The following is a 23,329-nucleotide window of genomic DNA, read 5'->3' on the forward strand; positions in this document are numbered from 1 at the left end:
TTTTTCCGGTGCTGTGGGATTTTCCCTGCATGACTTTGCACTTCTACATTTTTACCTCAGACTGTTTGCAGTCTTTAACTGGCTGATCCAGTTTGCCTCAACGGTTCAATGCCGTGTGAGTTCAGGGAATAAAAACACATCCTTGACGACACTAATCCGTCTTAAACTCTCCTGTGAGCATTATGTCCTGCACAGCTCAGTCACAGGATGTTTACGTGCTTCCAAATAAATCACAACTGTGCTGCGGTTACCCAAGACGTGCGTATTACCACAAATAGATAAAAATATAGGAACTTTAAAAAGTGTTGCCTACGTTGGCAGTTTACATTTCACTGTCACTGACTTAAAACAGATTTATTGTGGATTTTCTTGTCACAGATCGACAGAACTTTAATTTATTCTACAAAGTGATTTAAAATAATAACAAATATAAAAACACAAAATACATGTTTGCAGAATATTTTCTCCTTCTCTTATAAACCTGAATCATCAGCGGTGCAGCCAGTCGGTTTCTGAAGTCACAGAGTTAAAGATCAGCTGTGTGTTTGATTGTTGTATCAATACACTGAATATCGAGCGTTCGGTGAGTCAGTAAACAACGAAGACGGAGGAAAGAGGATGTTTCAAAGGTTTATCTGTTACTTTAGCTAATCGTTTACACTCCCTCAGTTCAACCGATGTGACAGCGGATTCAATATGTGGATTTATTATTTATCTTAAATGTGGTTAAAACAGTTTCAGTTTAATGCTGACGAAATGAGACCATCAGAGACAAGACTGGCTATTTCTGTAAGGCTGTGATAGTCATTCTTACAGCGTTTCACCGGCTCGTATTCTGCACATTAAAACATTTTTGTTGGCAGATTGATGACGATGAATCGAGGAACGAAGCTGCTCTGTCGCCTGGTGAAACGACAGCGATTACTTCTGTATATCTTGTCAGACGGCAGCAGATCAACTGGCTCACATGGTTTCATGTTGAGTTTAACTATCTTGATAACTTAAACAATAAAATAAATACATTCAAATGTTAATAAATGAATAAATAAAATGGAAAGGTAAATAAAAAGGAGACAAATCAAAACAACATTTACTCAATGTTATTCTCAATGGCATATTAATTCATGTATTCAGTCATTTATTTCCTTATTTGTTTTTGATTTTGGCGATTTCAGTCCTCCATATGACGACACCTCTAACTGCAAACAAGCTCAATTATGACTCTATCATGAATCTTTATCCAACCAGGTTTCTTTTGGAAAAAGTTTCCTCAAACCACGAAAAGTTATTTTCAAATCTCAGAATTCATCAAAGTCTGAAGTTATCAGAGAGGAAACACTTCAACACATGATTCAGGAATTAAACCTGGAAGCTACAAAACATTTTTGGCATCAACAAAAAAATAATAATAATAGTTCCTCTCGTTGGGAAGAAGGTGATTTTTTAAAGACCCAAGTTCAGTGGATGGTTCAGTTCAGTCAGTATAAGAAATGAACATGAATCAGATCACAGTGAGTATTTTTACAGAACAATTACTTTTGATTCTTTACACACATTATCTGATACAATACTTCTGCACACTACACACAACACTTCTGCACTTTTACAGAGATATTGATGATTTTGAAGAGAGAACTTTGACTTTCTTAACTTAAGAAAAGTGTCTGAACTTCTTCCACCACTGAAAGGTCCAATCTGGTGACACTAACCAACTCTCCTCAGTCACTGTCTTGTTTGTTACGACACAAACATCCAAGTTATTTGCTATTTTCGGAGACATCTGGATCTTGTTGAAACTGCGGTTTAGTTAATCGTGACGTTTTGCCTCGGTGCTGTTGAAAGCTTTTTCCTGGTTGGTGCTGTTTTACGAGCAATATCTGATGAAACTCAATGAGTTCATGTGTTGGTGGGACGTCAGACGCTGTTTGACCAGTTCACCACTATTGTGTACGTCTCCTACAGTAAGTCACGATGAGTCACACGGAAAAAACATTATCTTAAAAGAAACATTATCTTAAAGTTTCATGTGAAGGGTTGAAAGTCAGGTTGTGGCGTCAGAGTAAAAGTACTCAAAAGTCAAACTTGAGTCAAAGTATAAAATATTACAAAGTGAAAAACAGGATGCAAGGAGAGCTGCTCGGTGCTGAAAGTGACGTCCCTCTGGTGCTCTTCAGTTTACAGATCTTGTTCTTTCAGACTCATAGAAAAAGTCTGAGGCGCTCTGAGTCTGAAGGTTATGAGTTATTATAGCCCTTTTCCACTGGTCAAACGTCGCACTTAAACACTAAGATCAGGCTTTTGTGTGCAATGGGAGTGTGTAAATATTGTGTGCAGGCAGTGTTGCAAAACAGTCACTAAAAGTTTGGTTACACTTGAAGCCTGACATCACAGCAAAACAGCCAGTTCAAATAATAATGATTGAATTTAGGTACAAGTTGATTTAATATTAAAAACACATCCGTCCTGATCACTATAGGCTTGATGTTGAGAAGTTAACGGCAGGTGGTCCTTGATCTGAAAAAGTTTTAGAAACACGGGTGTAAGAGTTGAACTGGGATTGGGCCGGACTCTGTTTGTGTTTTACAAAACATGAATTCAGTATATTTATTTCCAGTAACTCTTCTTCTGCACGTCTCCATATTAGTAACTGAAAAAACAGATTATTCTATGAGCATAGTTCAGTACATAATGAAATAATACTGCCATCCCTGTTGTTAAGTATTCATTTGACAATAACCATGTCGTGTTTTTAGGTCAGAGAATGTAGGTCAGTTTCCTTTGTTTGGTTTCAGTTAATCACGTCTGACTCACTGATTCAAAATGAATCACTGCGTTATCAGATAATTATAATGTACACTACTTTTTATTTACATCTTTAGTCACTGTGCCAGGTACGATTTTATCTTAAATCAAATGTTACGTTTCCCCAGAAAACAAAATCTGAAGGACAGACGCACGGATCGCAACAGGCTCAGACCAAACGAGTCCCTTGTTGTCTAAAAGGTGGCGGTGGGAATAAAACCCACTTATTCACAACACAACAACTAACACACTAATTCTATCCTCAGCTGACTGATTGCAGCCAGCTGACTGAACATCACAGGTGAACCCAGTAGCTTCTGATTACCTGAGACCTGATCTTGAGAAATCCTTGTTCACATCAGGACCTTGTCCATAACACAAATAATAATAAGAAAACACAAGTTCAACAAATAAAACATGATTTGTTGTATAAATTAAACAATCCAAGATAAAGGTAGTAATCAATAATAATACTCCAATGTACTGTTTATAATAATATATCGTCCGGCAGCTAACAGATCAGGTTGATCAGTAAGAGTCATTTTGTTGAGTTGAAGCTAAAGTTATCAACATTTCTTGGCGACGTTTTGTCTCATGTTCATGAGCCAACAGAAACATATCGCTCAGCAGCAAAGTCAACATAACAGGTTATAATCCAGCCGCTCTGCTGCCGCCTGACAAGAGATACAGAAGTATCTGCTGCCTCCAGACTACAGAGGCAAAGTTTAGTAGTTCAACTTAAATTAAAAACTACTGTTATGGAGAAGAATCTGTTGAAAAAGCTATTTCTAAATCAGCAACATGAGTCGTGTCGGACGAGGAAACATACACCTGTAAGGTGTAAAACAGACGTGTGAGTGAAAGACGTCTGACTAATTGTGGGACAGAAGTGGTGTGACTGTTTCAAATTCAACAGGAAATCTGTGCAGAGACGCAGGAATGTCGTCAGGTGAGATCTGTCAACAATGTTACAGCGTCCGGGGGGTCAGAGGCGTTTAGGAGCACAACCATCCCTCCTCGTCCTTCACACATGATTCCTACTGAACATAAACACTGACTGAACTGGTTTGAAGACCTGTGAAAGAAGTGTTTGTACTTCTTACTGAAGCAAAAGTGCTGGTACAGAAATGTAACTACAAGTAAAAGTAATTATGTGACCTTATTACAGACATTACGTACTGATGCATCCACTTTAGAGCAGCTTCATCTCAGTGCTTTTCCACCAGAAAATAAAAAGGTGCTGTGGACACAGGCCCCGAAGAATCTAATCTGTTCTGACTTTTCTCTGATCTTTGAGTTATTGTTCTTCATGTGAGACTCAGCAACTCATAAACATCTACGCTTGTAGGTTTTTATAAGCCACAGAGGCAGAATCTATAATAATATGATGTATTTTAACGGTCTTATCATGTAAAATCAAGTGTCAAAGAAAATGTAAAAAGTGCATTTTCCACTGAAATGTAGTGGAGTAGGACATAAGAAAGAGAAACGCTCAAGAAAAGGACAAATATCTCCAAGAACAGCACTTGAGTGGATCTCATCTCAGAGACGGACATGTTTGCCGTTAGGAGGTTGAACAGGTGATTTGCGGTGGAGCGTGTTGTTTTGTTAAGCATTGTTTGTGAGCCAGGTATGCTCTGAGAGAGAGGGAGGGCGGAGGATGGTTATAAACCCCGCTGCACATCTGAGGTTATGGATTTACAGTCATGGCTCTCTACAAAGTGACCTGTGTAGCGGCTCTGCTGACTCTCCTGACACCAGGTAAGGACCCGTCCTACTCGCACACACCTGATCCAATCATGTTTGAGATCTGCTGACGAGGAAGCACACTGAGGAGGAAGTAAAAGCTATAAAATCAGTAAGAGAAGCAAATTCTGCTTTCAAAACTCAAAACTTGTGCAACAAAATGCACAAAATCAAAGTGTTCAGTGGAGCTTGGCATTACGTGGTCAAATCTGTGAGAGATATTTGTGCCTTTATTAATATTTACAGACCTTTGGTGTCTAGTAAGGATTGTGTGAATACTTAGTAATAATTTTGAAGAGACCAACATTTAGTAACATTTAGTCAATCCAAGACACAGAATCTGTTCATTTTGACACGACGTGCATGGAGATGAGTCACTTTAAATGGTATAATTATTATAATTTTATCTTTGATAGGCTGAGTAAAATCTTTTCACACCTGTGGATCGACAGGTGTGTACGAGAAGACCAAGGGCCGACAAAAAGCCGTTATCAGGTCATCTCCTGATGAATCTGTGTACAGAAACGTTGTTGTTAAAATTCATGCTTTCAGTTCATTCTTGATTGCAAGTGAGATGAACAGTGTGTGGGAGGTTTGGTCCTGATCCTTGACCGACCAAAAGCCATAAACTTTCTTGTTCTTTTCAGTCGTAGAAAGATTAAGAGTGTATGTCCCATAGCGGCTAATGTCATGTCACTATAGCACCTGTGATTTGTGTTTGTTTTCTGCGTTTCAGAGTCTCACTCACAAGCAGATGGTAAGTTAAAGTTTATTTTTTTATTTCCTCACTGTCCCTCCGTCATTTAGGAAACTTTTGTTTTGTTGATATTTTCATATCTGTAGTATTTTCTGTCAATCCCAGACTCAAAGGGTAACTCCACTAGTTTTACACATTTAAGTGTGTTTACAGGTCCGTCTCCAGTGATGTCACTCAGTGGCTGAATTGCATTGTGGGTAATGTAGGTACCAGGTTTTGGAAAGCAGTCCACTGGTCTATTTTTGAGAAAATCAAAACAGCAGAACCAGAGATATCACCTTCTTTGTTCCACGCGTTCTTTGTCCTTTTCAAAACCTGCTGCCTACATTACCCACAATGCAACTCAGCCACTCAGTGACATCACAAGAGACTTCATGCTAGTTTCTACACTTAAACCCCCTGAGACCTGCAGACACGCTTCAATGTGTGATAAATAAAATAAAAATACAAATTAATGTCACACTATTGAGTCATTTATTCTTTCCTATTTTTGATTTCAGCAATTTTGGTCTTCCAGATAATCGGCAACTGATTGATTGTTGAATTACTGAGACACTGTAAAACTGCAGGTGGTTCAGGTTCAGGTCGCGAGAATCTTTGCTTGATTCACAGATGAACACCTGGCAGGTGTGTGGAAAATCAGTGGAGTGACCCTTTAAGACGGCATGTAAAAGCTATGAAACATCTCGACTAATTCTGAAATGAGATAATTTACCTGTATAACTAAAGAATGATGGATTAGTCACACCTGAGACCACCGGCACACTCCCAGGATCATGAAGCAGCAGTTAAAGGTTATAATCCCGCTCGGCGCTGTCAGAGGCCACAGTGGTAATCCAGGCAGGAGACAGGATTTCTCACTCTGTGTTTGTATCATGTCTCTCCTCAGTGTGTGGTCAGCCTCCTCTCAACCCCAGGATTGTAGGAGGGCAGGTGGCCCCTGCAGGCGCCTGGCCCTGGCAGGTCAGTGTGCAAAGTGGATCTCACTTCTGTGGAGGATCCCTCATCAACAACCAGTGGGTGCTGTGTGCAGCTCACTGCTTCTCAAGGTGAGCAACAACATGCTGCGATGTCTCTCTAAGGCAGTGGCCCCCAGCCTGGAGGTCGAGACCAAGGACATTACATTAAAACCTGGACACAGCCTTGGAGACAGAGCCCCGTTCAGTCCTACGAAAGCTGCTCAGTTAATCCAAAATGGCTCGACCTCCGTGTTGTGCGGCCCGTAGAGCGAGCGCACTGGAGACTTCCGCTGACAGAACCGGTTAATTTTCTGTTTAGCGCCCGGCTAACTTGAATAGAGGTAAAATAATTTAACCGTGCGGCTCTTCTAGACTTTCCAAATGTTATAGGACCTAATGGCTGAAATTTGAAAGTCAAACAAGTCATTTCTCCAGGTTGTGATGCTCAAAAAAATTTATCCACCATTTTACAGACGCCTCTTTCCCATGTTAGCTAATAGGAAAAAGTATTTTTGGGCCGCAGTGCATCACGTGACGATGTAATTACACAGTTTGGCCAAAACGGAAACTGGCTTCAAAGCCTAGCACCTTTCCTGGGGGCTTGGTCTGGACCTTCAGGATACATCTGGATTAATATTTAAACTGAAAATGACAAAAAAAATATTAAAAAATACAAGCGATTCAAGTCATCGTGTCTCCGGTCAACTCGGTCACAGGTCTTCACTTCCAAGTCGAGTCTCATGTCTTTTATTTTCTGATGAAAATTTGAAAGTCGTCGACATAATGACTCAAGTTGACTTGAGTCCAAGGCACAATGACTCGAGTGCACGTCTCCGTCAAGAGGCGAGGGAGAAAATGAAAAGGGAACTCCACCAAGAGTTCAGGCTGTTTAATATCAGGTTCATTTCTGCCCTAACTAGCACTCATGCTAACAAGAAGGGTGAAAGGCCCAAGAGCCCTTCTGTGTGACAGAGACACTTAGTTTTCTCGGCTTCTCATGTCTCATCGTGTTTCTCTTCTGATCACCTCAGTACCAGCACAGGCGGTCTGGTAGTGAGTCTGGGTCGTCAGAGTCTGGAGGGATCAAACCCCAATGCCGTGTCTCGGACACTGGCACAGATCATCATCCATCCCGACTACAACCCCTCTACTAGTGACAACGACATCTCCCTCCTGAGACTCTCCTCACCTGTGGAGTTCAACGACTTCATCCGGCCCGTCTGCCTCGCAGCTTCAGACAGCACCTTCTTCAACGGCACCGACTCCTGGGTCACCGGGTGGGGAAGAATTGGATCTGGAGGTGGGTCAGAGAGCAACTACATCAGATTTAATTCCAGAGACAGTGTGACTGAACTTGTGTAGGGATACTTTTACCTTAATATGTCATTGTTGCTTCAACTGCTTTGTGTCTCTTCAGTGGACCTTCCTTCCCCACAAAACCTGATGGAGGTGGAGGTGCCGGTTGTGGGGAACAGACAGTGTAACTGTGACTATGGAGTGGGTCGAATCACAGAAAACATGATCTGCGCCGGCTTACGTGAAGGCGGGAGGGACTCCTGTCAGGTGATCACTGTCACACCTGTGTTTGTGTCACATTTTACCTGCTGCAAAGATTCCCTCTCCTAAATGTTTGTCTCCTCACAGGGAGACTCCGGCGGTCCGATGGTGAGCAAGCAGAACGGTCGCTGGATCCAGTCTGGAGTCGTCAGTTTTGGAAGAGGGTGTGCTTTGCCGAATTTCCCAGGAGTCTACACCAGAGTGTCCCGGTATCAGACCTGGATCAACAGCCAGATCTCCACCAACCAGCCCGGATTCTTAACCTTCACGTCCACCGGGACAGACGGAGACCTCAGCGTCAACTGTGCTGGTCTGCCACCACCACCGACCACCATCGCTCCAACAACCACCACCACAGCTCCAACAACCACCACCACAACTCCAACAACCACCACCACCACAACTCCAACAACCACCACCATCGCTCCAACAACCACCACAGCTCCAACAACCACAGCCCAACGTGAGTGTCTCTGAGTTTGTAAGCGCAGACTTTTAGTTTTTAAATGAGATATTTTTCTACACTTTAATTAGTGATGAAACTTTTCATCAGTTTCATAAATAATGTAGTTCAGCTTCTTCCATCTCCTCATCGAAGCTGTAAAATGTCTAAACTGAGAGAAACATTCAAACAAAAGTTCTGATGGGTCTACAGTATCTGGTCAGAATCATTCAAAGAAGATTTGATTGTGTACCTTTTGTTTTTCTCTCCAGCTGTGGTCTGTGGCCAGGCCCCGAGGAACACTCGTATTTTGGGAGGAAGCTCGGTGGCGACGGCCGGTGTTTGGCCCTGGATGGCGAGCCTCCAGAAGAATGGAAGTCACGTGTGTGGAGGGACTCTGGTGGCTGTGGACTCTGTGTTGAGCAATGCTGACTGCTTCCCCAGGTGAGACACCTGGAGTGACGTCATGGACGGTCTGTTAATATAAATGAGAGCAGCCACACGTCACAGAGCGACCGCGCCGCCCTTTGGGTGAAAACAAACGCTGTAAAAGTCAACAAACAAACAAAAATGTCTTTAAGAAGCTGTGAAGGTCCAGTCCTTGTTGTAATCAGATGTTTTGTGTCCTAATTCAGTCAATTCTGTCTCCCTCAGTTCTCCTGTAGCGTCTGAATGGACCGTCGTTTTGGGCCGTTTGAACCAGATTGGATCCAACCCCTTCGAGGTGACGCTGAATGTGACAAACATCACTCTGAGTAACCTCACTGGGTCCAATGTGGCAGTGCTGCATCTGTCAGCCCAACCCACCCTGTCCGACTACATCCAGCCCATCTGCCTGGACAACGGACAGACCTTCGCTGTGGGCTCGACCTGCTGGGCTGCTGGCTGGAGCTCCGGGCGAGGAGGAGGTGAGTCCGTGACACAGTGTGACACAGTTAAACTAACTCTCTGCATCAGTTTGCCTCTTTAGATCAAACATGTAGGCACTGCCATCTGTGTTTGACGAGCTGTTTCACATCATTCTCTCATTTCTAGCGGAAGAAGCTCTGCAGGAGATCCAGACCTCGGTGGTAAATTGTGGGAACGCGTCATCGAGTGACAGCATCTGTACAGGAACTTTTACACTGGAGCAGGTGAGCAGGTCATACTTTCATTTGTCGATGATTAATCTGAAACTTTAGTAACTTACCCTGCATTCACGTACCCACTGGATCGTCCCATTTCCAGAGTTGGAAGTTGTTCTTCTGACTTCGGTGTGTTCATGAGCTTTAAGTCGTCATGTGGAAACAACATGGACGCCATAAAGAAGATGTGTTGTATTGCATTTTCACCACATGTTTCGAGCCGTTTGAAGTCTGAAAACTTATATTGCAAAGTGATTTTAGGACTTTTCACACTGTATATTTCAAGTCCTGGGCTAAGAGCACCAGGCGCATGTCCGAGCCGCCGACGTCTGTGGACCTATATGTTGTTGTGTTCCTCGCCGCTGGCACTGGTCCACTCTTGAAAAATTCTCTGACTGACTGTACAGTTCGGTGAATAAATGCACAAGGAGAGAAAACAAAAGGAAAGCACCTTGAGCCTGTCGCTCCAGATTTTTCCGACACCACATGATGGAAACAACACAGCTTCATATTTATTTTATTGTATTCAGTAATTTTTTTCAAGGACGTCTTGTGATCCAAAGGCCCATTTTCAACTGCTGTGCTTCTCATCTGACTCTCATAAAATGTTCCTTTAAGGGATAAGAAAGTATTGTCCACAAAGCAAATTTATTGAAACTAAAGAAAAGAGAGATTTGTTTCTGTAGTACAAGTCATTAACTGTGATATTACAAACATGTTGTTTTTGACTGTACCCGTCTTCCTGTTTGTTCAGGGTGATTCTGGCGGTCCAATCATGTGTAAGCTGGACGGCTCCTGGTTCCAGGCGGCTGTGTTAACGGTTCAGAACAACTCCACCAGCAGCACCAACAGCAGCACACGATCAGAAACCAGAGAGGATGTGATGGTCTTCACCAAAATGAGCACCTATCAGACCTTCCTGGCTCGGACTGTGGGAGCGTTCTTATCTCCAGCCTCCAACAGCACCGCCACCAACAGCACCAGCTCCAACAGCACCGACTCCAACAGCACCACCACCACTGGGGGCGCACCTGCTCACTCCACCTTCCTCTTATTCTTCCACCTCCTCGTCTTGTTCGTGTGTGTCCACCTCTTCTAATAAGAACTTTACATGATGTCACAGGCACAAATGAATGTAAACAAGCTCAGATGTGGCTCGAAGCTGCATTAACTGATCTGAGACCTGATTCTTCTTCTGGTGCAAACCGACAGGAACAGAGGAGGGTTTTATGAAACGCTACGGGGTCGTACAGTAACACTTCTGTTCACCTGTAGCGTCTCAACCTCCAGCTTACTTCTCCACTCTGTCACAACAATAAAACGTGATTCATCTTAATTATCTGATCAGTCTCAGGAAATTCAGGACACTAAGTGCTTCCAGTCTAAAATGAAGGGTGTAAAATAAAGAATATTTAAGCTGTACTGAAGAAATGTATGAATGTTATTGAACCTGATGATGTATGTTTATTTAATCAATATTTGTCATATACATATTTTTTCATATACTGATGATTATTTTGTCCTTTGGCCTTATTTCTAGTAAAAACTATAGTTACAACTTTGCAAAGGCTCTTTTTTGATTCACTTCGATCTACAGACACAATCAGCTCAAGTCATTTACTCAGTGACATCATTAACTAACCTGTGATGAGGTGTTTGACACAGGCGGACACGCATTGACTGGCTCACGATTTAACATTTCCATCCTCTCTGTGGACGACCTGATCACAGATCTCTTCTCTTTCTGTCCTTCGTTCTTTGGGGAATTCAATAAAATCATAAACTTTGGGATTTTTTATTGTTTGATGTGAAAAATGCAACACAGCAGCTTTTAGTCATGTGGCTGCTCGCTGTTTTCAACGTGGCGTCAGCCAAAGGGGGCGTGGTCACGCCAGGAAGGCGACATGTGGCTGCTCTCATCAAAGTAAACAAACAGTGTGATTGGTTACTTCGCAGTTCTCCCATCACTGTGTCAGTCTGACATGTCTCACATGTTGTTGATTGTCAAAGTTTAATTAATTATTTTAATAAATTAACTAATTAAAGGCTACCTTAATGGAGGAAAATCAGTCTAAAACAGAAGAGCCACTTATTAACAACAAACACTGAGTGAGACAGATTGGGACAGCAGACGCTGAGTGTCAGATTCAACGCTGTAGGAATGTCGTCAGGTCGGATCTGTTAACGACGGTTAAAGTCTGTCAACGTTGCTCCAAACGTCCGAGGGGAGAGAGACTCGTGAAACCCTGCCACATCATTTGTAAACCAATCTCTGCCAGTTAAAGAAACAATGATGAAAAGAAAAGAAATTGTTCCATTGTAAAGCATATTCATGAGATTAAACTCATATTCATGAGATTAAACTCATATTCATGAGATTAAACTCATAATCATGAGATTAAACTGATAATCATGAGATTAAACTCATAATCATGAGATTAAACTGATAATCATGAGATTAAACTCATAATCATGAGATTAAACTGATATTCATGAGTCAGTGTACATGCTGTATTTATGATCTTCATCAAGTTTTTTCATGTAAAATCTTTGAAAAACAAAGAAACCTCAAGTGTCAAATAAATGTAAAAAGTACATCTTCTGAAATGTAGTTAAAGTGAGGAAAGCTCAGAGACTGACAGGATGATGTGGGGTGAAACAGGTGATTAGCAGTGAGGCGTGGGGCGTGTCACTGGACAGGTAAGGCTGTGTGTAAGAGAGGTAGAGGTGTGTTTGTGTTGGAGAGAGAGGGAGGGAGGGGAGAGGAAGGTTATAAACGCCGCTGCACATCTGATGTTATGGATTTACAGTCATGGCTCTCTACAAAGTGATCTGTGTGGCGGCTCTGCTGACTCTCCTGACACCAGGTAAGGACCCTCCTCCCCACACACACCTGAACCAATCATGTCTGAGATCTGCTGACGAGGAAACACACTGAGGAGGAAGTAAAAAACTATAATCCAGTAAGAGTAGCTGTTGCACAATACGGCAAATCCTGTGTTCAAAATTCAACTTTTTAAAAACGTTTTTATAACAAAATGCAGAAAATCAAAGTGCTGAGTGGAGCCTGTCACACTGGATCAGAACATGCATGAAGAAAGTGCATGAAAACGTTCTAACCTGCAGAGAAGTTTTATTTTTTTAAAACATTTCTTTAAAGTCAGAAAGTGAAACGTGTTGAAACTTTTGGGAAATAGATTTCTAGAGGGTAAAAACAACCATATACAATAAATGTTTAACAACATATCAGCAGCCAGCAGCTACGGTCATCAGATAAATGTAGGAAAGATTTAATCGAGAAAAACTTCCTTCAGTCTCAGTTCTTTATACTTCTGGCTTTGGAGTTACAGGAAACGACATGTTGCAGTTCGAGGAACTCACTCGATTTTGCCTCGAGGCATAAAAATAAAATGATGAATGATTTCCTTCTCTGCAACATCATAATGAATGAGTTCATTGAGTGTCAGTCACTTTCTGCTTTCACACTGAACAGCTGTCATTCTGTCAGGATTTATTCATGTTGGGTATTTTTTGGAGGTTTCTTTTCACTTGATGAACCTAAAGAGATGAACTGTGACTTCTGCGTTGATGTTTCTCATCGTCTTCTTCAGAATCAGAATCAGAAATACTTCATTGATCCCTGAATGTGACAGCGGCTCCTTCTAGAATAGAAAATATCACACTGTAAACATAAACAAGGTTTAAAGAGAAAGATAACAGGACAGAAGTAAAAAAAATAAAATAAAGTACTATATTTGTCATTTGTCTGTATTTATTTTCCTGAACTTCATGCGTCGCCTCTCTGATCTATTCCTGAAGTTTCTGTTTTTATTGCAGTTTTGTGTGTAATATTATTAGAATGACACTTTTTATATGTTATATAAAATGTATGTATATAGTTAAATCTACATTTGTCACACGTGTGATTTGTTAATTTGACTGACGAACCCACAGGAGACAGACACAACATCTTCCTCTTGCAGATAAATTTACAATAAATACAAATTATTTTTTATTTGGTCCAAAACTGAGATTATTTTTATTTTTCCCCTCAAACCTAGAAACGCTTCTGGGCTCCTCACTCTCCTATATTTACTCTGAAGTTTCAGTCCGGCTCATTAAAAGTCACAATTTTGCATTTGTTTTTTTCTGAGAATGGATGAATTTACCAGAATAATTAAAGCAGAACAGCCGTCAGACTTTGGTGGTTTTTACTGTGGACCTCAGGACGTTTACTTCTCTTACTTAAACGACGTGTTTGGATGTTTTAAACTTCCACATGAATTTGTATCTACTTCAGACCAAGTTAAAGATGTTTATTATAATATTATCCTCAGTGTTTTCAATAAAAACAGGCGTAATCCAACATTTAATTTTCTGCAGTGTTGTAAAAAAGTACCCAGAAGTCATACTAACAAGTTAAAGTAAAGTTATCGTGTTAAAATATTACTTTGGTCTAACTGAATGTCCCCAACTTGAGTAAAAGTGTTCAAGTATCTGATATTAAATGTACTTAAGCATCAAAAGTACAAGTAAAAGTAAATGATACATATTTTTTTACATGATGATACTGTATGCTTTGGGTCTGGATGATTATTTAATGCTGAAGTAATCCTAATGATCAGAATGTGATTTCTTTTGTTTTGTTTGTATTTTTAATCTGATTGCCGACAAAGTAAAAACATTTATGTAATCTAAAAAGTAACTAGTAACTAAATTACCAGATAAATGTAATGGAGTAAAGATATAGAGGAGCAAATGGAAATACTCAAGTCCAGGAACCCAGACAGACTTTATTACTGTGCAATAAGTATCTTTTGTTTTAAGTGTCACATCTTCGCACTGATGTGTGTCGTTGTTCATTTATTACTTATTTAACCAATTTTAACGATGTTTGACTTTAACTGAGGAGAGATTAGTGAAACTGTTTGGTCAGATTCAGGTCTTTCTCTGGTTTGTAGACCAACAGGGTGTGTTGAGGAACAAGTCCATTCATTTTACACCTTTGAACATTTCACATTAACATCAAAGTGAAGTGCAAAGAAAACCTCCTTTAATGGAAACAAACATGGACTCTGATCCTTGAAGTCAGAGAAATAAATGTGCATTAATAAACTATTTACAGATCCTTGGCGTCTATTGAGTAGTGTGTGGATGTGACTTCGAGGATGTTGGATACATTAATTAAGTTATTGTCAGGAACATATGGTTTGTAGAGACTAACATGTCGTAAGATTGAGTCAATCCAAGAAACACAGTCAGTTTTAAACTCAAACCCACGTTAAATGACATTAACATGATGTGTGCACTGAGATAAGTCACTTTAATCACCATAATTATGTAATTTAATCCTTGAAAAGAGTTTTTTGTAAGCGTGCAGATTAAGGAATATCTGTGGCTTTAATTGGGGACATTTACGGGGACTTTAGTTTCTCTTCAGTCCTCAGAGGAATGTCAGCAGGAGGTGGGTTTCAGGTGAACATGCAGCCACACCTCATTGTGTCCATGATTGCAAAATGTTTACTGAGAAAAGAAAAGAAAACTATTGACTGAACCATCAGGAAGGAGATTTTTCTTATCACACGGAAAGACTTGTCTGTTCGACAAAATGTGGAAAATTACAACTCAAACGTGAAGATGTTCTCTGATTAAAGTATGAAAATCGATGAATGATCAAATCAAATCAAACTACTACCTCATCTACACTATAATTATGGCTTCAGTATATATAATGATATCTCGGCTTTAAAGGAACAGCTCACCCAAAAATGTAAACTCAGTCATCATCTCCTGCCTCCATGCTGATGGAAAGTTTCTGTTTTAAATCATCTCCAGCTGCTTCAGGTGTTCAGCAGAATGCTGCGACTCTGTTTGACTGTGAAGCTCCAGAGATGTTCTGTGAAATGTTCCTTTAACGAACGCACACAGACTCACAAATGTGTTGCTGATGCACACAGTTAATCATTGTTTGAAATAACTGAAAAACAAACAAATATATCTACTGCAGTTAAATATTTTTGCATATTTGGATTATTTATAAACCTTCACGCGTGAACTTCTCTGCACTCACACTTCTCACTAGCTTATTAGATGTGTCAGACTTTAATGTGTTTTTCTTTTTGCAATGACTCATCGAGATCCATCTTATTACATTTATGTTGTCCGTGTTTCCTGTTGGAGCAGAAAATAAGAAAGTATGTTAACCACCCAGTCGGACGAGACAGCAAACTGGTCTGATGGGACAGCGGTCACACGCAACTGCAGACAGATCCGTTAAAACAACATGACATTGTGTAAAAGGAGGTTGTCAGGAGAGACATGAGGCTGAACGTCACTCACTCACTCACCTCATTAAAATCTTTGCTTTTTACTGCGTTTAAAGGGGACTATTTTTAAACAAGTCTGTAGTTGTGACAGGACATGTTAAAGCCTTATTCAGCTGCGTGTGTGCATTCTTTATATGAAGTGTTTGAGTGTTTACACTCAGAACAACCCGCCTACTCATGAAACGTCATGTTAGACTGAGGTGGAGGGTGAGGGGTCACTGCAGGCGCCGCTCTGCTGGCTTTAAGGTTCATTATGTCACAACAGTATGACATAATGTCTATATACAGAGGAGTCCACACAGTCTCTCCTCCAGGAGAAGTTCAGATACTTGTGTTAAAAAAGACTGATCCAGCTTCTTTACTCAGGTAAAAGTAATCGAGTACAGGCTCTGACATGTACTCAGAGTATCAGAGTAAAAAGTCTCCCTCTGAAGGACATCTGTGGTCAAAGCTAACTGAAGCTCACGTCATATTAATATAATTCAAAGACTATTAAAGTTAAAGGTAGAGTCAGCAGGATTTGTCCCAGCTGTTCCTGAACGCACCACAAAGATAGTTGATTGTTGAGTCTCATTCCCAGGACGTCAAATAGCCACATGTTGGGTTGGTAAAGCGTCCCGAGCAGCAACAAAGAGAGAAAATAAGAAACTCTCTGCAGATACGAGACACTAACACGCCTTTTCTCCCCATTCAGCCTCCCTCTCTGTCTGTTCACGTCTTTTACGTCTGCCGTGCGTGATGTGCACTGATAGATTGAAATCAGTCTTGTGATGTTGGGAAATAATCTATATTTGCCCTCAAATGCATCAAACTAAAGTAACGAGGCTGTTTTGAAGCTGTGAGGAGGAGAAAGTTCAGATGTTTGTGTTCAGATGTAGAGAGGGAGAGTCACAGAAATACAGTAAGCACAGATACCTGAAGCATATACTGATGCTGTCACATCTCAGGTAGTCTGACTCACCAGATGTAAACTGTCGGTATAAACCTCCCATTTGCTGACTATTTAAGGCGGCTAATGTCATCACATGTCACTGTTATCAGTAAATACAAACACAAGTGTTGTCTTAAAACTGATGTTTGTTTGTTTTCTGCTTTTCAGAGTCTCACTCACAAGCAGATGGTGAGTTAAAGTTGATTTTTTTACTTCCTGACTGTTCCTCCGTCATTCACGAAACTTTAAAATGTTGTCGGGACGTTTCTTTGGTGTATAATAACATTTTTGTTAGTATTTGCTGTCAATTCCAGACTTAAAGTGTGTTACAGGTCTCTGGGAGGAGCTACTGCATATATGAAATAGTCGTATTAAGCCTTTTTTGGCTCCAGAGGAAGCTCAGTGTAAGATGATAAATTACTACCAGTACTCACTCACTCACTCACTCACTCAGCTACATTGCATTGTGGGTAATGTAGGTGCCAGGTTTTGAAAAGCAGTCCACTGGTCTATTATTGTCAAAATCAAAACAGCAGAACCAGAGATATCACTTTCTTTATTCCACACGCTCGTCGTCATTTTCAAGACCTGCTGCCTACATTACCCACAGTGCAACTCAGCCACAGAGTGACATCACTAGATCAGAGTCTCTGTACACACTGTGGGTTTTTTTCTGCACTTGCGTCTTCTCTCTATGACACGATATCTTGATCCACTCGGATCCTTTGTGGCTTAAACTCTGGGCTTTATACTACTTTCTCACATGTGCAGTACTACTCCCTGTAAAGACCTGTAAACACACTCAAATGTGGAAAATCGGTGGAGCGACCCTTTAAGAGAGTAAAAATAAAGCTATGACACGTCTCGACTAATTATGAAATGAGATCATTTACCTGTATAACTAAAGAATGATGGATTAGCCACACCTGAGACCACCGGCACACTCCCAGGATCATGAAGCAGCAGTTAAAGGTTATAATCCCGCTCGGCGCTGTCAGAGGCCACAGTGGTAATCCAGGCAGGAGACAGGATTTCTCACTCTGTGTTTGTATCATGTCTCTCCTCAGTGTGTGGTCAGCCTCCTCTCAACCCCAGGATTGTAGGAGGGCAGGTGGCCCCTGCAGGCGCCTGGCCCTGGCAGGTCAGTGTGCAGAGTGGATCTCACTTCTGTGGAGGATCCCTCATCAACAACCAGTGGGTGCTGTGTGCAGCTCACTGCTTCTCAAGGTGAGCAACAACATGCTGCGATGTCTCTCTAAGGCAGTGGCCCCCAGTCCCAGGGGTCGGGACCCCTACAGGATGAACCTGGATTAGTATTTAAACTGACACATAAAATAAAGACAAGTCATTCAAGACATCGTGTCTCAAGTCAAGTCAGTCACAGGTCTTTCACTTCCAAGTCGAGTCTCATGTCGTTTATATTCTGGCAAATTGACAGTCAAGACGGCTTGAGTCCGAGACACAATGACTCGAGTTCATCTTTTCAACCTCAGTCACAGACGTCTAAAGAACTTCATGTGGTTCAAAATTAAAGTTTTAATGATGGCCAAATTTTACTTCATGCAACAAAAGCTACAGAGTGGATTCAAACCCCGAGCCTCGACCTCAGCAGGCTGCATGAGGCATGTATTTTACCAGGAATGCTACAGGAGAGCAAGTACCATGTTTTGGTCATCCAACGTTCATCAAGTCGGTTAATATTCCAAGGTTGAATGATGTCTCTTGGGCATCAATAGTTAACGTCTAAAAAACTTTGATTCTGGCTCTCCACTGCAGAGCGGTGGGTCAGTGGGTTCAGGCTGTTTAATATCAGGTTCATTTCTGCCCTAACTAGCACTCAAGCTAACAAGAAGGGTGAAAGGCCCAAGAGCCCTTCTGTGAGACAGAGACACTGTTAGTTTAATCAGCTTCTCATGTCTCATCGTGTTTCTCTTCTGATCACCTCAGTACCAGCACAGGCGGTCTGGTAGTGAGTCTGGGTCGTCAGAGTCTGGAGGGATCAAACCCCAATGCCGTGTCTCGGACACTGGCACAGATCATCATCCATCCCGACTACAACCCCTCTACTAGTGACAACGACATCTCCCTCCTGAGACTCTCCTCACCTGTGGAGTTCAACGACTTCATCCGGCCCGTCTGCCTCGCAGCTTCGGACAGCACCTTCTTCGAAGGCACCGACTCCTGGGTCACCGGGTGGGGAAGAATTGGATCTGGAGGTGGGTCAGAGAGCAACTACATCAGATTTAATTTCAGAGACAGTGTGACTGAACATGCGTAGGGATACTTTTACCTTAAACTGTCTGTGATTTTAGCAGGCACAGTTTAAATTTTAAATTTTATAAGGTTTTATAAATAAGTTTGAATATTTTTTATTACAGCTCACATTACAAAGGGGCAGACCAAACAAATGACATTCAGATAATTGATCTTCATCCTCCATATAATGGAGTAACTGATTGATTGTAAAATTACTGATACACTGTAAAACTGCAGGTAGTTCAGGTTCAGGTTGTGAGAATCTTTGCTTGATTCATAGAGGAACACCTGGCAGGTGTGCCACACACCGGCTGATGGGAAACAAGTTTCAACACTTGTGCTGTTTATTAAACTGCTTTGTGTCTCTTCAGTGGACCTTCCTTCCCCACAAAACCTGATGGAGGTGGAGGTGCCGGTTGTGGGGAACAGACAGTGTAACTGTGACTACGGAGTGGGTCGAATCACAGAAAACATGATCTGCGCCGGCTTACGTGAAGGCGGGAGGGACTCCTGTCAGGTGATCACTGTCACACCTGTGTTTGTGTCACATTTTACCTGCTGCAAAGATTCCCTCTCCTAAATGTTTGTCTCCTCACAGGGAGACTCCGGCGGTCCGATGGTGAGCAAGCAGAACGGTCGCTGGATCCAGTCTGGAGTCGTCAGTTTTGGAAGAGGTTGTGCTTTGCCCAATTTCCCAGGAGTCTACACCAGAGTGTCCCGGTATCAGACCTGGATCAACAGCCAGATCTCCACCAACCGGCCCGGATTCTTAACCTTCACGTCCACAGGGACAGACGGAGACCTCAGCGTCAACTGTGCTGGTCTGCCACCACCACCGACCACCATCGCTCCAACAACCACAGCCAGACGTGAGTGCATGTGACTCATTACACTGAAACAGTTTGATTCATAAAGTGGTTCAGCTGCTTCTTCCACCTCTTCATTGAAGCTGCATGATGTTTACACTTGCGATATAGTCCGCCACAGCTGTTCCTGTAATGCTAAGAAACTGGAGACGTACACAACGACTGAATGATGTGGAAAAGCAAACCAGTTCTTACAAGGTTTGCAGGTTGAACCAACTTAGAACCAGCACTAGCACCAGTCCAGAACCAGGACTTGGTTCACTTTGATCGATCGATTTGAGATATTTGTTATATTTGGAAACTTTGGGTTCTCCCTGTTGAGTTTATAGATGGGTATACAGTAGGTCAGACTCATTGTAAGAACATCAGTGATTGTGTACCTTTTGTTTTTCTCTCCAGCTTTGGTCTGTGGCCAGGCCCCGAGGAACACACGTATTTTGGGAGGAAGCTCGGTGGCGACGGCCGGTGTTTGGCCCTGGATGGCGAGCCTCCAGAAGAATGGAAGTCACGTGTGTGGAGGGACTCTGGTGGCTGTGGACTCTGTGTTGAGCAATGCTGACTGCTTCCCCAGGTGAGACACCTGGAGTGACGTCATGGACGGTCTGTTTAACACATTTGAATTCATCCTCTGAGAACCATGAATCTACTTCTACATATGAGATCATATAGATGTTTTTGAATATTTAGCCAAATTTCCAAAAACATGCGGTATGTTGATGATGTCTGAGTGTCCCTTAACGTCGACCGTTCCCTTTCATTCCTTTTATAATGTATGAAAACACTTTTGGGGACAATAATAATGACAGTGAGCATCATGTCTCCTTTGAATGTTGTTATTTAGATTATTGTTGTTCCGCTGACTTTTTAAATCAATCTGTACTGCAGATATGAAGCTTTCCATTACAGATTATTGTTGTTGAGCACATTTGAAGTCTGCGTAAATTGATTTTCATGCTGAGGTGAACTGAACCCAGTGGCTGCAGAAGAGGAGTAAAACACTACAGTGTGTTTTGGAAAGTCAGCTGGTGATATATTGACATGTTCTAACACTGGTATTGAAGCTGTGAAGGTCCAGTCCTTGTTGTAATCAGATGTTTTGTGTCCTAATTCAGTTACTTCTGTCTCCCTCAGTTCTCCTGTAGCGTCTGAATGGACCGTTGTTTTGGGCCGTTTGAACCAGATTGGATCCAACCCCTTCGAGGTGACGCTGAATGTGACAAACATCACTCTGAGTAACCTCACTGGGTCCAATGTGGCAGTGCTGCATCTGTCAGCCCAACCCACCCTGTCCGACTACATCCAGCCCATCTGCCTGGACAACGGACAGACCTTCGCTGTGGGCTCGACCTGCTGGGCTGCTGGCTGGAGCTCCGGGCGAGGAGGAGGTGAGTCCGTGACACAGTGTGACACAGTTAAACTAACTCTCTGCGTCAGTTTGCCTCTTTAGATCAAACATGTAGGCACTGCCATCTGTGTTTGACGAGCTGTTTCACATCATTCTCTCATTTCTAGCGGAAGAAGCTCTGCAGGAGATCCAGACCTCGGTGGTAAATTGTGGGAACGCGTCATCGAGTGACAGCATCTGTACAGGAACTTTTACACTGGAGCAGGTGAGCAGGTCATACTGTCATATGTCGATGGTATGTTCATGTTAGACCTAAAGACAAACATAATTTTGACATTTTCTTTGCTCTGTGGCCCGACAAGCAGATAAGCTCTCCAAGCGAACATCAGTGAGTGCATCAAAGCATTTATCGTCTGTGCAGGATGGCAGGGTTTTCTACCTGAAGTTATTATAAACAGTGTGTTTGGTCCTTTAATTTAGGCGCCTTTGTGTAAATATATTTTCAGGGGATATCCCCACAAAGTCGGGCCAGCAGGCGCTGGGCTAAAGTCGGGGTTAGCCCACTTAGGAAGGTGCCCGTGTGAACACTCCCTCAGCCGAGGACCAAGAAGGGTCTAAGAACGTGTTTAGCCCGGTGTTAAGTGCAGCATGAAAGCTGCACCAGTTCATTCCATAAAAACACTAAAATATTGTTTGACCTGACTGGTTTTCACAGTTAATGCTAATACAATGTTGAGCGATTCCTTTAAGGTATCGGAAAGTATTGTCCACAAAGCAGATTTGGTGAAACGAAGAAAAAAAAAGGATTGTTTCTGTAGTTTCATGATAAGATATGACTGAATGCTGAATTCATTAAACTGTTATAACACAAACATGTTGTTCTTGACTTTGTTCAGGGTGATTCTGGCGGTCCAATCATGTGTAAGCTGGACGGCTCCTGGTTCCAGGCGGCTGTGTTAACGGTTCAGAACAACTCCACCAGCAGCACCAACAGCAGCACACGATCAGAGACCAGAGAGGATGTGATGGTCTTCACCAAACTGAGCACCTATCAGACCTTCCTGGCTCGGACTTTGGGAACGTTCTTATCTCCAGCCTCCAACAGCACCGCCACCAACAGCACCACCACCACTGGGGGCGCACCTGCTCACTCCACCTTCCTCTTATTCTTCCACCTCCTCGTCTTGTTCGTGTGTGTCCACCTCTTCTAATAAGAACTTTACATGATGTCACAGGCACAAATGAATGTAAACAAGCTCAGATGTGGCTCGAAGCTGCATTAACTGATCTGAGACCTGATTCTTCTTCTGTTGCAAACCAACAGGAGGAGGGTTTTATGAAACGCTACGGGGTCGTACAGTAACACTTCTGTTCACCTGTAGCGTCTCAACCTCCAGCTTACTTCTCGACTCTGTCACAACAATAAAACGTGATTCATCTTAATTATCTGATCAGTCTCAGGAAATTCAGGACACTAAGTGCTTCCAGTCTAAAATGAAGGGTGTAAAATTAAGAATATTTAAGCTGTACTGAACAAGTGTATAAATGTTGTTCGTGGTTTTTGAACCGATGATATCTGTTTTTATTATGATTTATTGAATCAATACTATGTAAATGTGAGAAATCTTTGGCATATATGTTGATGATCTACCTCACATTATCAGACAGCTACTGTACCTTAATGTTTATCTGAAGCGACACAGCACTTAATGTGATCACAGTGTTTGCTCTACAAATACTTTATTTAGACTTTTGCTAGTTTATACACATATGCAGTGCTACTCCCCAATGCACAATTTTTGATGTGTAAAATTGGGGGAGTTTTCCTTTAAGCTGCACTTTACATTGATAGATATTTGGTTTGAAGGATAAATGTCAGCTGTAAGTCTTGCCATGCTTTGCTAAAGAATAAAACAGTCAGGAAAATGTGAAAATACTGAACAATTTCCCTCTTTGTCTTTTTGTCATGAAGTAAAAATCCTGTTTTCTTGATTCAGTCACATTTTCCATGGTGCTGTGAGCGTGCATTAACAGTGTGTTGTCTGTGAGGTGCTTGGAGCTAAATGCTAACGAACATCAGCAAGCTTATATACTCACACTAATACAGCTAAAATGCTGTTTTAATCCATTGTCTTCACAATATTCAACTGACGTGAATTTGTGATTTTCACGTGAGATGGCGTATTTCACAGGTCTAATGTAAAGATGATTCAATTAT

The 23,329-nt window shown here is 41.9% G+C and overlaps 1 protein-coding gene across 1 annotated transcript; it reads left to right on the forward strand.

The window, feature by feature from the left end:
* Positions 1-4,508: 4,508 nt before the first annotated feature.
* On the forward strand, positions 4,509-23,103 carry LOC311268519 (transmembrane protease serine 9-like; the record flags this gene model as incomplete). The annotated part of the gene is made up of 20 exons (XM_084372197.1): positions 4,509-4,563; positions 5,285-5,305; positions 6,195-6,354; positions 7,296-7,564; positions 7,682-7,827; positions 7,909-8,178; positions 8,553-8,707; positions 8,918-9,171; positions 9,299-9,396; positions 10,142-10,412; positions 12,198-12,254; positions 16,813-16,833; positions 17,712-17,871; positions 18,592-18,860; positions 19,272-19,417; positions 19,499-19,769; positions 20,166-20,337; positions 20,898-21,151; positions 21,279-21,376; positions 22,008-23,103. 20 exons carry the CDS (start codon positions 4,509-4,511, stop codon positions 22,320-22,322), a joined length of 3,462 nt encoding a protein of 1,153 aa, XP_084228323.1. The 3' UTR covers positions 22,323-23,103.
* Between the last annotated feature and the right edge of the window lie 226 nt (positions 23,104-23,329).

The sequence above is a fragment of the Pagrus pagrus genome (genome assembly GCF_965226575.1).
Source record: "Pagrus pagrus genome assembly, chromosome: 13".
NCBI lineage: Eukaryota > Metazoa > Chordata > Actinopteri > Spariformes > Sparidae > Pagrus > Pagrus pagrus.